The sequence below is a fragment of the Plectropomus leopardus genome, chromosome 17 (assembly GCF_026936395.1).
Source record: "Plectropomus leopardus strain MGB_pleo_1.0 chromosome 17, ASM2693639v1, whole genome shotgun sequence".
NCBI classification, from domain to species: domain Eukaryota; kingdom Metazoa; phylum Chordata; class Actinopteri; order Perciformes; family Serranidae; genus Plectropomus; species Plectropomus leopardus.
Genome location: NC_142192.1, coordinates 31995549 through 32010857, shown reverse-complemented (window position 1 = coordinate 32010857; position 15309 = coordinate 31995549). Strand labels below are relative to the sequence as shown.

The 15309-nt window shown below is 35.9% G+C and overlaps 2 protein-coding genes across 3 annotated transcripts; both read right to left on the bottom strand.

Annotated features, from left to right (window-relative positions):
• Positions 1–1162: 1162 nt before the first annotated feature.
• Positions 1163–2153, bottom strand: qrfp (pyroglutamylated RFamide peptide). The gene has a single exon (XM_042516280.2). The coding sequence runs from the start codon at positions 2055–2057 to the stop codon at positions 1551–1553; it is 507 nt and encodes a 168-aa protein (XP_042372214.2). The 5' UTR covers positions 2058–2153; the 3' UTR covers positions 1163–1550.
• Positions 2154–5160: 3007 nt separating this feature from the next.
• LOC148186724 (LIM/homeobox protein Awh-like) lies at positions 5161–14862 on the bottom strand. Of its 2 annotated transcripts, XM_088090258.1 has the most exons (8): positions 14717–14862; positions 13022–13638; positions 11671–11794; positions 10403–10605; positions 9364–9472; positions 8399–8537; positions 7293–7525; positions 5161–6317 (listed from the first exon to the last, which is right to left on the bottom strand). In XM_088090258.1, the coding sequence occupies exons 3-8, from the start codon at positions 11785–11787 to the stop codon at positions 5928–5930; spliced, it is 1191 nt and encodes a 396-aa protein (XP_087946384.1). In that variant the 5' UTR covers positions 11788–11794; positions 13022–13638; positions 14717–14862; the 3' UTR covers positions 5161–5927. The 2 variants fall into 2 exon arrangements, with proteins under 2 accessions (XP_087946384.1, XP_087946385.1); XM_088090259.1 differs by lacking the exon at positions 14717–14862 and having other exon boundaries at positions 13022–13941.
• Between the last annotated feature and the right edge of the window lie 447 nt (positions 14863–15309).

The following is a 15309-nucleotide window of genomic DNA, read 5'->3' as shown; positions in this document are numbered from 1 at the left end:
GCAATATGTACTTAGATATTTTTACTTGAGTAAAAGTATTAATACACAGTGGCAAAAAGCAACAAATAACATTTATTCATGTACTGTTATTAAGTAGTATTTGAAGGTTAAGTGTGTCGGATAAAGGGACTGTAGGTTGTTTTATCAGAGTATGATATTTGAGGAAATTTAGTACATTTTTAAGATTTAAGGAATGGTTTGTTTGATTTTAACACATTTTGAGGACATTTCTAGGATTTCAAAACATTTATAGGATTTTTGCATATTTATTGGATTTTAGGACATTTCGAGGATTTTAGGATTTCACCATAATTTGGATATGTTTATAGGAATTCAGAAAACTTTACAATTTTGGCGTGTTTAAGGATTTTAGGATGTTTCTGGGATATTAGCATGTTTCAGGAACTGAAGGACATTTATAGGATTTTAGAACATTTTGAGGATTTTAGGACATTCCCAGGATTTTACGACATTTATAGGATTTTAGGACATTTTTGGAATTTTAAGACATGTCTTGGATTTAAGCAGGACTTTAGAGCAATTCTAGGATTTAGGACATTTCTAGGATTTTCAAACATTTTTAGGACAGTTATAGGAGTTCAGGACATTTCTAGAATTTTAATACGTTTTCATTTGACTTTAACCCCTTTCCAAATACTTAAGGATATTTCTTGTATTTTAGCATGTTTAGAGGATTTTAGGGCATTTCTAGGTTTTTTGGACATTTCTAGAATTTGAGGATGTTTCTTGGATTTTAGCACGTTTTGAGGACTTTAGGACATTTCTGGTATTTTAGCATGTTTATATGATTTTAGGGCATTTCAAGGAACGTAAAACTTTTTATGGATTTTAAGACATTTATAGCACTTTTGGACATTTCTAGAATTTAAGAACATTTCTAGGATTTTAGCATTATTATAGGATTTTATGACATTTCAAGGATTTGAGGGAGTTTTTTGGATTTTAAGACATTTATAGGATTTTTGGACATTTATAGGATTTTTGGACATTTCTAGAATTTTAGGATGTTTCTGGGATTTAAACACTTTTCAAGGACTTAACAATTCTAGGATTCACATAGCACACTTTTAATATATATATATATATAATATTTATATCTACATAACTATATCTATGTACAGATATTATCACACTGTTAGACTTTGGATTTGACAGAAATACTTTAATATTTACAATAATTTTTGCTGACAAGCTATAATATTTGCTGCCGTGTCCTCTTTCTGTCTCTGTGCAGTCGATCACAAAAGGAGAGGAGATCTCTCACTGCTGTCTTTGATGAATATTTCCACTGGCCCTTAAACTTCTTTCTTTCAAGGCAGTGATCCACTCAGCAATGTTCCCGTTGCCCGTTAAACACATTTCTAACTATGCATGTTGCTGGAGGTCATCTCCGTTGCCTAGAAAATTGCTGAGTGCATCACCACCCTCATATGGAAAGAAGCCTTTTTATGGATTCATCTCACAGTTTCACCTTCTTTTCCTCCTGTTTCTCTCTCATCAGTTTCATTTTTCTCCTCCATGCTCGCCTCTCATCCCCTGTCGGTCCATCTCTTCCTCCCAAAGCGGAAACCGAATCCTCCTTTCTCCCTGCTCACAGCTTGGAGGCCTCCGATAATGGAGGTCAGAGCTTCGTTCCTCTTCCCTCCTTCCTCCCCGTCTCCGTCCTCCTGATAGCTCCTGCTCTCCCGAGAGTGACCCGACAGCGGCCGGGGTACCACGTCTCCTCTCTGAGCTCTAAGCAGGGCCTCCTCTTCCCAAGACCTGTCCTCCTCCTCCTCCTTCTCCTCCCTGGGCTTCAGCAGGACCAGCCGGGGGTCTTGAGGATGCTCGGGCCAAGCATCAGGCTGGACGAGCCTCTGCTCCTCCAAAGGAGCCTGGAGGAGCAGCAGGGCCGATTCCAGCTCCTCTTCACCCATAGTGGGCAGGGGGGCGGCGGGGGTGTGGGGGTACGAAGTGACGGTCCATGGGACGGGGCAGAGGAGGGCGAGGGAGAGGAGGGTGAGCTCTGAGGCGCCGAGATGGTAAAAAAGTTTCATCTGGAAAAAATACCAAAGAGTTATTCAGCCTTTTATTATGTCATTATGTGCAAATGAATTCAGCTATATTATCACCTGCATCAACATCAGGTCTCTTGTGCTGCATTCAGACGCCTTTCACGAGCAGTGAAACCTCTGAAACTTGAGAAAATTGGTTTAATTTCTTTCAAAAACAAATTATGAGCAACTTGGCAAGAAATCTCCTGCAAATTACAAAAAAAGGATAAATATAAGGTCCTGCTGATTTTTGGGGTCGATATTTGGTATTTTGCTGATTATCAGTATCAGTGTTTTATTTAAATGATCGCTGATAAAATTAACTAATTAAAAGGTTCAAAGAAAGTGTCAGCATGGGAGGAACTTTTACTATCTATATTTATTTATTCATTTTTCTATTCAAATTTTCACTTGACTTTATACAAAGAGTTGCTGGGAATTTGTTGTATATGATGTTGAAAGATTTAGTTTTAAATAAACATTTGCTTAAGGTGTTTAAACAAAGTTGTTATATTTCAAATTCTAAATTTCAAAAGAAATAGTTTCTTTCCTTTTTTTTTTAAAAAAAAAAAAGCATTTCGGTTCCAAATCTCTGTTATCAGTCTCATTAACTACCAATAACTGGTATTGGTACTGGCCCTAAATAAATTCAATATAAGTCAATGACGATCTGAAAATCAGCTGGGAATTATTAGATATGATCAAAAAATGTTGAAAAATGTCCAGAAAATGATATTTATAATTCTCTTAATTATATATTTAAAATTACATTACAAAAAAAATAAACTTCATAGTTTTTAGCACTTTTTAAATGTAATTTTCTTTTATATTGTTTTTTGAGTATTTTCTTGTTTTTTTTTTTTGCTTTTTAAAGTTACTTTCTTACAACTTTTTAAAAATTATTTTTTGCCCATTTTTTGTTAAGTTGCTCGTTGTTCTCTTTGCATGTTTTTAAAAGGAATCAAACCAATATGTTCAGTTTTCAAAGGATTAAATATAATTCAGTGCCAGGCGCAGTGAAAGTGAAACTTTAACCTTTTATTGCACTGGGTCTAACAGTTTGCTTTCAATCCCTCTCCTTATCTACCCTGCAGCTCAAACTCTACAAACTGCTGCTGAGGAAAAATAGGAACTCACAAACAGCTCCGTCTGCTCGGCTTTACGCACCGCAGAAATGTTTAGAGAGGGGACACAGAGTGATATAAAGGGACGAGCACAACAACACACACAATAAGCTGCCACTTTGGACACAATTTTGTCATAAAAAACGTGAAAAATGTGAGATATGCAAGAACTGAAAACAAACCCAGTGGAAATAAGTCACTTAAATCTATTCGCATCAGTGAAGAACAAGAGAAAAAATAATAATAAAATTCAGTTTTTCTTACCTTGTGTCACGGTCTAACTTCTTGTATCTTCTCTAACATTCGTCGACCTTTTTAAAAACTGCCCACCGCCCTCAGATCGCAGGCTGCTGTCCCCCCATTGGTCCCTCGCCGCTCTGACGCACGTTATGCCAGTGTCCTAACAGTCATAACCTTCATTCTTTGAGCTGAGAAACCCTGGTCCACTCCAGCGCTGAGGCCCGGCGTCTGGTCCTAATTATCGGCGCCTGATTGAGGAGCCAATTCATTAAGATGCTTGTGAGGAGAGGAAGTCTCCGGGAGAGAGGGAGGAGGACGCAGGTGAGACAGAGAGCAGGACAAGGACAGTTTGTGGCTGCTTTTGTCTTGGTGAAGGTTGTCTCCCTGGGTAAACACAAACACACCCGAAACAATGTCATTCAAGCAGTCTGACTTTGAGCAATCACTGTGAAAAACCATCATTCACTCACAACCTCAAAGCAAACGCAGCTAATTTAATCTGCCGCAAATTTAACCACAAAGGATCTGCAGAGCTGATTCATGAACACTTTAAGGGTATTTTAAGATGCTTGTTGTTTAGGACACAAAGTTCAGTGTGAAAGAAGTGCTCAAATCATTCACTCAACCTTTTGAAACCTGAGCAAATAATTTTGATTTCTTTCAAAAACATGGGCGGAAGGCAACAAGCATGACATGGCCTGAAATAAGCCAAAAAAATGTAAAAAATTTACAAGAAAATTAATTGAATATGAGAAAAATAAATAAATACATAATAAACATAAAAGGTAAAAAACAAAAATAAACAAGAAAACAATAAAGAAAATACTGAAAAAAATATGTATTGATTTTATATATTCTATAATTCTTTTGGGGAGACCATATTAAAATTGTCACAGACTAGAATATAATTAATAATACAATTTTCTGAACATTTTAATGTTTTTGTTATTAATTTTTTTTCAGAATTTTCTAATAATCCTCCACTTCTGAATTTTGACCCCTTAAATGCAAGGTTTTTGTCCTGATGTCCATTCATTTTCAGATTAAATAACATAACTATTTCAATATATTATAATAGCAATTTTGTAACAGAATATATATATATATATATATATATGTACATACAACTTTTCTCTAATACAATTTTAATCACAAAGTTGCAATTATACATTTTTCTGGACATTTTCACCCTTCTTTCAAAAAATAATTTGTCGGTCAAATTTCTTGAAATCTGTGAGACATTTCTGAGTTGGTCATGTTCTTTTTTTTTTAACTGTTTTTTAAAGAAATCAAACCAATTTGCTCAGTTTTCAAAGGGTCAAACGGCGTGTGAGTGGCGTCTGAAAGCAGCACAAGAAAACCGATGTCGCTCCAGGTTTCAAAGGGTTAAAGGGACAGTTCACCTCAAAATCAAAAGTAGAAATTTGCTCTCTTACCTGTGGTGCAGTTTGTCAGTCTCGATGTTTTTGGTGTGAGTTGCAGGGTGTTGGAGTTATCAGCCGTAGAGATGTCTGACTCCTCCTCAACACAATGAAAGTAGACGGCGTTCGGCTTGTGGGGCTCATAACTCAACACCAAAGTCTCTTTTCTTTTAGAAACCATGACCCGGGTACTGAGGATAATCCACAGACCTAAATATTTTCTTTCTTCCAAAATACACGCACCAATCGTATCACCACATGGAAGTTATGCACAAACTTTGCTGCATAAACAGGAAACTCGGAGGAAGAAAATGCGGGAAAGTTGAGGGTTTATTTATTGAACACAGAGAGAGTTTTATCATACAGGAAGCAGAGGATAACTTTCAAGCAACATTATGTTGTAGTTTTTCTACCTTAAAGTAGCAATAGTACACAATAGTAGTACACAAACTGTGTTGTACTTTTTCTTTATCGTCTTCATCTTCAGTTTAATTGTTTTTTTTTCTAATTAATTTATTTCTATTTTTTAGTTCATGTGCTGTCGCTTGTCACTGATTTAATTTAATTTATTGAGTTTGAGTTAGGACAGTGCACATTAATCAGCATATCAGCAGGAAGCATTAATGTAAATATGCCAGAATTAGTGCAACTGATAGATTTAATCCGTAACCCAAAGGCAGGCATCCACGTCCTTTTATATTTTGTAAATCAGTAATATTTGTACATCTATTGTTGCCTTTTTTGTATTTGTTAGTACGTCCATACTGTCTACATGTGTTGGCAGTCATTGGTGAATAAAGTTTTTTAGTACAATGCAACATCACCTAAATTTAGATCATGTGACGTTTAGCTTTTAGAAAAAGGTTGTAGGTTTATGTTGAATAAAGATAATGTTTGTCAAACTAAAGAACTATTGTTTCTGCATGTTTGCGTGTTGTGGAAAAAAGAACGCACTGAATTACAGTAAAATAATGATTGATGTTTTTCACTGTTAGTGGCGGAGTCCGCCATCGAGCCTTCTTAAACACGAGACTGATTTGAAAATCTGTGTATTGACGTGGAGGACGTGTTCTCGTGTGCTACCTGGACTAGCAGCAATGTGGTCTAAAAGAACTATCAGCATCTCCCTCTGCTCCTCCTCCTGCCTCTCCAAAGTCCTCGTAGGCCTCCAGAGAGGAGATACACCCTGGTGCACTCTGGGAATCGTAGTCCAGGAAAAAGGCGGGGTTTTGCAGCTGGTGGCTGACAGCCGGACTCAACGGTGGCTCGCTGAACGGAGCGGTGAGCAGAGAGAGCTGCTGCTGGTCGATGGTGCTGGTGGAGGAGAAGGGCTGTGATTGGTCCCGGGGGGAGCAGGCTGCGGGCGGCGAGCCCGTGGATGCGGGTCTGCCTCTTGGGGGAGCCGAGGGCGAGCTGACCTGAGAGTCGTCCGTGGTGAGGGAGCGTCTCAGTTTGGCCCGAGCGTTCTGAAACCAGACCTGAGAGAGAGTAAAAAGTGGCTTCAGAAGAAGCGAAACCAGCGATACTCAAATCACGGCCCACAAATCTGGCCCCTGATACGACGCCTGGTGGCCCCAAAACCGTTTTCTAAGTATATATAAGGTGCCAGAGTGAATAAAACAGTACCAAAATAGAGCTTGTTTCTAAAAAAAAAATCACCAGTGGAGGATCTCCCACACCCCTTGACAGAGGTCCTACATAAGACCCTAATGTCCTAAAATACTTTAAATGTCCTAAAATCCTAGAAATATCCTCAAGTTCTGGAAACGTCCAAATATTGTAGAAATGTCCTAAAATCATAAAAATATCCTAAAATCCTAGAACTGTCCTAAAGTCCTTGAAATGTCATCAATGTCTAATAATGTCCTAAAATCCTTGAAATGTCCTGAAATCATAAAAATGTCCAAAAATCCCAGAACTGTCCTAAAGTTCTTGAAATGTCATCAATGTCTAGAAATGTCCTAAAATCCACGAAATGTTCTGAAATCCTACAAATGTCCTGAAATCCTGACAATGTCCTAAAGTCCTTGACACATCCTAAAATCCTATAAAATGTCCTAAAATCATAAAAAGTCCTAAAATCCAAGAAACTTCTTACATACCTAAAATGCCTTAAAATCCTAGAAGCATCCCAAAATCTTAGAAATGTCATAAATTAATTGAAATGTCATAAATTAATTGAAATGTCCTAAAATCTTAGAAATGTCCAGAAATCCTAAAAACATCTGTAAGTCCTAAAAGCATCCTAAAATCCAAGAAATGTCCTCTAAAAGAAACCTGTATGGGCCTGCTGGGACTGGCCCCGGGCCTCCTGTCATTGGTTAACGTTGGTTTTGGACTTAAATCTGAAACTTTAAAATCACCAACTTCTAAGGTACAAACTAAAAACAATAAAAATCTATGTTTTTTTGTTTTTTAAATTTAGCTTCCGGACGTCCGCCCGAATGTGGTACCTGCAGGACCCTCTTGGGCAGGCCGGTCTTGTGCGCGAGGCAGGTCCAGTCTTTCCCGTCGGGGTTGTGTTTCTGGGCGAAGTACGACTCCAGCGCTCTGAGCTGCTCGCTGCGGAAACACGTCCTAATTCGCTTGGTCCGCCTGCGGGTCCGCCCATCCGCCACCCTGTCCTCCATTCGTGGCTCAGGACTGCTGACGGACTCCTCCCCTTCACCTGAGACCCGATTTTGAGCTGTTACACAGACAAACTCTGTTTAACCCTTTGTGCACGACCACCTCAGGCCGACTCTGTTAGAGACCAGCTGTTTGTAGAACTTTAGCCAAAACAAATTTATAAAGCTGATAATATATCAGACGTGTTTTCACCATTTTGTGGAGTTCTTTCATCCGCTAGATTCACTCAAAGCAAAACATAACGAGAGCCCTCCTCTGCCACTTCGCTTATTAATATTCACTTTTCTCCGACATTTCACGTAATATTTGTGCCTCGGTTCTTCGCTTTGTGTGTATCTGTGATCCACAGAGGCAAGAGAAAAAAGAACTTTATTTACTTTATAATTTTCTTAAATACATTTATTTATTCATTCTTTATTGTATATGTTTCAGCAGTTATGTATTCTTTATTTCATATTGACTTATGTGCTTTTTAATTTTTTAATTTTATTTTATTTATACAAATTTTTAAAAATTCATTTTCTGTATTTATTTCTGAATTTATTAGATTATGTATGTATTCTGTATCAATTTGTCTATTCTTAATTGAATATTTGTATATTAATTCATTAATTAATTCATTCATTTATCCATTTTCATCCAATATTCATGCATTCATTTGTTTTTATATTTTCTGCAGTTTTTTTGTATTTATTTGTTTATAAATGTATTCATGCATTATTTATTTTATATTATTTTATTTATTTATTTATTTCACACTTCTGTCACTTCCTGTCAACTGACATGTTAATTTTAGTGGATGATGAGGAGAAGTAAGACTCGTCATTAGAGAGAGATAAAAAAAAAAAAATCTGCAGCGTCTCAAGAACTGTGTTTTTTAAATAAATATAAAGAAATAAAAAAAAACCACAAAAACAGACACAGCTCTCACCTTCTTTCAGGTTTGATTTCGGCTGAAGATCATGTGATGGCGGCACACTCCCGCTGCCATCATGGTAATGGGACTGACAGTAGAGGTTCTGGCCCTGCATGCAGTACAGGTTCCCTGGTATTAATGTCACATCACACTCCTGCAAAACATGTTCATCGTCATAAAAAGATCTGCACTTACGATAAGAAAAAAGTGTATTAATCCCAGGAAAGAGTGCAAACGTAAAATATCAACAGACATCCAAAAACATTTACACGAGGGTAACAGTAAGGTTCATAAGTTTCAATGATCTCAAGTCGCCTCTTGATGGATTGCAAAATGATGTTTGCGTTAACCCTCTGATACCTGAGCAAATTACTATAATATCTTTCAAAAACTTTGGGAGAAAAGGTAACGACCAATTTGACAAGAAATAATCCACAAATTGCAAGAAATGATTCAAAGGTGACAAGGAAACGACCTGAAAATTAGTTTTTAAATAAATAAATAAAATAAAATAAATTAAAATAAAATAACAAATACAAAAAAATTAATTAAGAAAATTATCAAAAAACTAGGAAAAATATCCAGACAGCTATTTTTAAAATCATTCTAATTGTATATTTAAAACTGTGTTCAAGAAAACAATAACTTTTTTCATGCACTGTTTTATTGTCGTTTTAAATAAGTCTTCTTTTTTTTGCATTTTTTTTGTTGTAATTTTCTTGTAACTTCTTACTAATTTCTTGCTATTTTCTGTGCCATGTGTTGTTCAGTTGTTTTTGGCCTTCTAGCCAAATTTTTTAAAGACATCAAACAAATTTGCTTAGGTTTCAAAGGGTTACATTTTACAATCTGAAGTGTTATGTTTATGCCCATGATGATGATGAGGACAGTGCTGATAGTTTTAAATTTAATAACATAAAATATATATTCAACATGCATGATAACATTTCTGTAAATGTTTCTTATGAAAAATAAACTACCTGGCAGGAGAAGCAGTGCGGATGGAAAGTCAGATCACCAGACCTCATGACCAGAGCGGAGGCTGGGATTGGCAGGAAGCAGCGAGCACACTGACCGCCGCCAAACATCCTGAGCAGAATAAGAAATTGGTTTGATTTCTTTAGGAAACACGGAGCGAAAAAGACAATGACCCACTTCACAAAAAATGTCCCACAAATCGCAAGAAATCAGTGAAATGTGAAAATAAACAATTGTTAAAAATTAGTTTTAAAAAAGAGGGAGGATTACAAGAAAATTATCCTGAAAAATTGCATTTTTAATTATTGATTGTTTTATTTCTGTGACATCATTTTCAAAATATTTTCCAACAAAAAATAAAAAATATATAAAATAAATACTTAAAAATATTTTTTTTCAGCACTTTGTAGGTTGTTTTCTTGTATTTTTTGTTTCTTATTTTTATTTAAGTATTTATTTATTTTAATTTTTCAGATAATTTATTTGTCTTCTTTTTTTTAAATTAATTTCTTGCTTACTTTGGGGCCATGTCTGATATCTTTTAAAAACATAGAAAAAACAACAGCCAACTTAGGCAGAAATGTCCCACACATTGCAAGAAATTTGACCTAAAATTTGTTTTACAAAACAGGGGAGGATTATTAGAAAATTATCTAAAGAAATTGGGAAAATGTCTAGAAAATAAATATATGATCATAATAATTGATATTTAAATTATGCTACAGGAAAAATATGATAAAATATAGAAAATAAATACATACATACATACATATACACACACACACACACACACACACACACATATATATATATATACACATATATATATATTTTTTTTTTCAGGATTTTTTCTAGGTCTTTCAGGTAATTTTCTAGTAACTTTTTGCAAAAGTTTGGGCCATGTCTTGTTAAGATGCTTCTTGCCTCTTCACTATATTTCTGAAGGAAGTCAAACCAATTTGCTGAGGATTCAAAAGGTAAAGAAACAATCTGATAACTCTGGAAACAAACACTTTTAACGGACTGAGTAGTTTTTGGGACCTGCAGTAGTCCTGTTGGCAGTAGATGTTTCCGTCTCTCCAGTAGAGTGAGGGGTGCGTCTGCAGCTCGCAGTGACACTGGCTGCAGCGGAGGCAGACGCTGTGCCACACGCTGCCTGCAGCCAACAGGAAGAAGCGGTCGCACACCTGCTCGCCGCAGCCAGCACACGTCATTGGCTCCTTGATGGACACCGCTGTTGGAGTCTGAGACAGAATCCTTGTAGATCAGATAGTGGCGACAACTTGCTTTCATGATTAAAAATTAGAAAATGTGTCATTAAACTTTCTATTGTTTTGCTGATGTTGTAGGGCGGGCAGAGGTGGCCTTAATAAATAATATGATTATTTCCATTTTTTGCAACTTTAAGGCCCAAATGCACTAAAAGGAGCTAACCCAATTATTGTAATAAACGGCCAAACACGCACCAGTAACAGTTTTAGGCGCTTGAATCTGCTTTAAGGCCTCTACTCTGACTTTGTTTTGATTTTGTGGCATTAAATAAAGACAAAATGACAAAGGCTGTTTTTTTTTTACCCACAGCGGCAGTTTTTTCCTCCAGAGGACAATATTTTATTTAAGAAAAAAAATATTATTGCCTACATATGAATCATAAAATACTGCAGGTTCTGTGCATGTTGTTAGAATTTAATATCACATCAGAGATAAATAGAAAATTAATGGAGTATCTGTATTTGTAAATTTTTGCATCATTTTTCTAAAATACTACTGGTTCTGAAAAAGAGAACTTACTTAGTAACTTTTATTTATTTATTCTTTAATGTGTTTTGACCTCCATATTTATCTCAGCATTTATTCATTCTTTTATTTCTTTATTCATTCATTCATTCATTCCTTTATGTTTTTTTCCGTATATTTTGAAGCATTTATTTATTCATTTATTCTTGTATTTATTTTCATATGAATTAATTATTTTTTATTATTATTTATGCAATTTGTATTTAAAAAGGCTCTTGTACCAGCTGGAAAATGCATAATCAAAAAGCTAAAAACAGGCACATTAATGCAATATTAATGTAAAAACATCTGATAGTTTAGGAAAACACTGAAAACATGAAACATTTTACTGCACTTTCAGTGCTTTTACTTGTCATATTTTAAGCAGGCCTACAGTTGCTGATAAATACTTACTTACTTAGGTGAGGTTTTGAATGCGGGACTTTTAGTCATCATGGCATATTTTCACAGTGTGGTATTAGTACTTTTACTTTAAAAGGTCTGAATACTTCCTCCGTCACTGTCATGCTCACATTTTCTGCAGCAGCACCTTCCTCCATCCCCGCTGCGCCTCTGCCCAGCTCCGCCTCGTCACCAAGGTCAGGGCCATACAACAGGTCCTCCAGGGCTCGGTCGTCTGGTGACATCATGATTGCCCTGAGAAAGTAGAGGAGGTAATAATCAGTCCACCTGGTAATCACAGCCCTCATTAGAGAGCTAAAAACAGACACATTTCATGTCTCTATAAATAAACAACAACAACAACCATGCAGACGTCCAGACACAGAACAGGTAACGCAGCTGTTCTCTCTCTGAAAAATGTATATTGTTAATGTACATAAGACTGAAATGGTTCATATACGACCTTAAATCACCTGTTCAACCAGCTTCTTCATTAAAAATAGTTTGTGGACATTATTTATTTTGTTCACTTATTTCATTGTATTCATGTCATAAACTTTTGTTTTATTTCTTTTGAACTATTACTTATAATCATTATTATTTTTTATCCATCTTATCAATTTCATTTGACTGTGTTTTGTCTTTATAATGTATTATTATCTAGTTTTTATTTAACTTACTTATATAACTAATATTATCATAACTTTTAAAGCTATATTGTACAATTGTATTTTATTTTACCTTTTATTCTATTATTATATATTTTCATCCCTTTCATCATTTTAATTTATCTTCATTTTTTATCGTCATCTTATTTTAAGTCTAACTTTTATTTTACTTTATGATGGAGATTATTATCATTATTATTATAGATTTTAAATATATATTGCAAAACTTTAATTGAATTTTATTAATTTTAAATATTCATTTTTTTAACCATCCTATCGACTTTGTTTAACTTTATTTTGTCTTTTTTGTCTTTATTGATTTCTTTGTTTTGTCTTTGACTCTATTTTATCTAGTTCTTTAATCTAATTAATTTTTCTTTCTCTTATTATACCTTTTAAATCTATATGTTGTACTTCATATTTTATTTTTACCCCATTATTGGGTGTGTGTGTTGGGTGTGTATATATATATATATATATATATATATATATATATATATATATATATATATATATATATATATATATATATATATATATATATATATATTCTTTTTTTTTCTCATGTGCCTTGAGTTAAATTGTTGTATTGTCGTTTTTTTTTTAAATGTTATCAACCTAACTCCTCCTCTTTGACATCAAATTTGAGGACTTTTCAATGACTTTCCAGGTTTACTGGAATTTTCAGTTGTGTAATTTACTAATAAATTAAGTGCAAGCGTGCATTCAGTTATTCAGTCAGTAAAGAGTCACATCTTTCACCTCTAACATCCAGGTAGACTGAGAGTGAGGGCGGAGATGAGTAAGATCTTACCTTCAGAGACTCCTGGCTGGTTTCCAGTGAGCGTGCTCCGGATGAACCCTCAAACGATGCCAGAAGATCTCTGCCACGCCGTGAAGTCCTGAGCAAGAAACAAACTTTTTGTTTTGTCGCTCTCTTGGTCGTCTTATCGTCTTGATCTTTGGCAGATTTTCCTCCTGACAGCCGACCACCTCTCACTCCTCCAGGTGTCTCTGCAGCGTTCTGTCTTGTGGTTTGGGGATCGTTTTCCACTCTGTGAGCGCTGACCTGAGATCTGCTCCCACCCCATCCTCCACCAATCACAGTCAGCGCACCTGAACTGACAGCAGGACCAGCAGCACCTGTCCCTCCGCCTCGCTGCCTGTCCCAGGTGGCGTCCCAGCACACTCATGTAAACAAGAGGTCCAGGTGGCTCAGAGAGCAGGTAAAGACTGATCTGATTGGCCGCTCAGTGAGCAGATGGGTGGGGTGGGGGGGGATTGGCCCCTGGGGACCAATTAAAAGGGTGTTTAAAAGGTCGTCTGGGATCTGCACTGGAGCATGAAAAGACAACGGCAAAACCTCGACTTTTCCCTCGATCCCTCGGCTGTGTTTGGACCAAACTGGTTTCTTCCATCTGACCTTTTCCCCTGTTGAACACAAGAGGCAACATTAGATGAAATCTTTGCTGGTGCCCAAAATGAGACAAATCCTCCTGTATATTCACAGAACAAAACATCTTGAAATCCTTTAAAATGTGGCGTAACAATAACACCGAGCAGTGATTTAAATGTTCAGTGTGTAGGATTTAGGGCCATGACTCAATTTACGGCCCGTAGGCCAAATCTGGTCTCTGATAGGGTGCCGGGTGACCCCCTGACTATTTTCTAATTCACAATAAAAATAAAGTTTGCCAGAGTGCATGAAGCCGTCTCAAAATAAAGCCAAGTAAGTGCCAGTGGAGGATCCTCCCCACAACCCTGACAGAGGTCCCAGCTAAGACTCTAATGTCCTAAAATCGTAGAAACATCCTTGAATCAGAGAAACATACTAAAAATCATAGAAATGTCCTAATATGTAAGAAGATTTCTAAAAATAACAGAAATGTCCTTCAATTGTAGGAACGTCCTAAAATCAGAGAAACACCCTAAAATCCTAGACACGTCCTACAATCCTAGAAATGTCCTAAAATCTGAAAAACATCCTAAATCCAATAAATGACCACACAAAGCAAGTCTGAGTACCCCTGTCTTACAGCTAAGGTAGTGTAGCTCAGCTGCAGGTCCTTAATATTTTAATTTTTAAATTCAATTTGACAATATAGGCCTTAGGTAATATTTGGCCTTGAAAGTCATTAAACAGTCTTAAATTTGAATTTGAAACATGATATCTAATATCATTTATCCATCCATCAATCTTTACATTCATCTGTAATATTTGGATTAGAAAAACATGATTTGATCAAAACTCAGTCATCAACTTGGTAAAAAAATGATCTTTAAATCTTAAAAAAAGCATTAAATTTTAGTGTCTGACACGTAAACACTCAGGCAGCCGCATGCTAACACCTTAACCTGAGCTTTAGCCACGTTAGCTCGGCTAAGAGGCTAACGTTAGCATGTCTTTTCATTTGCGTCACGTAAAAATAAAATTAGATGTGTAACATTTCACGTCATATAAACTCGCTCTTTTAACTTTACAAACACAATAAAGTAATAATATACATACCCGTGGGGCTGAACGACGTCGACAGTTTAGTCTTATAAACTAAGTTAGCTGTAGCTCACTGTTAGCAGCAACTGATGCTAGCAACGGTAGTTAGCTGTGACGTATTTGGGCCCCATTCACAAACAGTGCGTACGCAAAAACCAGTGCAGAAACCAACCGTGCGTACACACGCTTTACGCAAATGTCTGATTCATAAATATTTTCTTACCTGAATTTAACTGCCTCAGATCGTCCGGCTGTGTTAGAAAATGTAAACAAACACCTTTTAACTGAATGCGGAGCATCCACCACATTTATTATAAAAAGGCTTTAATAAACAATATCTAAAATAATATGATAAATAATAATATTAATTAATAATAATATCTAAAACCATTAATTTACCAATTTACCAAAATACGCACAGAGATAAGAACAAAAAAAAGAAAATAAGTGTGTCTGCAAAAAAAATTTGTGGGCGCACTTATTTCATGCCCAGAGTAAGAATGTCTCACATTTTTAGTGAAAGAGGCCCATTGCATTTATTCTTATTTTTACTTCTGTAATCATCTGTTTTTTTTATTTCTGTCTTTGTGATGCTGCAACACCTGAAG

Coding starts and splice junctions, on each gene's coding strand:
- qrfp (XM_042516280.2), bottom strand. CDS start 2,057: ATGAAACTTTTTTACCATCTCGGCGCCTCAGAGCTCACCCTCCTCTCC.
- LOC148186724 (XM_088090258.1), bottom strand. CDS start 11,787: ATGATGTCACCAGACGACCGAGCCCTGGAGGACCTGTTGTATGGCCCT. Junction 9,473..10,402: donor TGCCAACAGGACTACTGCAG/GTCCCAAAAACT, acceptor TATTCTGCTCAG/GATGTTTGGCGGCGGTCAGT. Junction 7,526..8,398: donor GAAATCAAACCTGAAAGAAG/GTGAGAGCTGTG, acceptor TCTGTGTAACAG/CTCAAAATCGGGTCTCAGGT.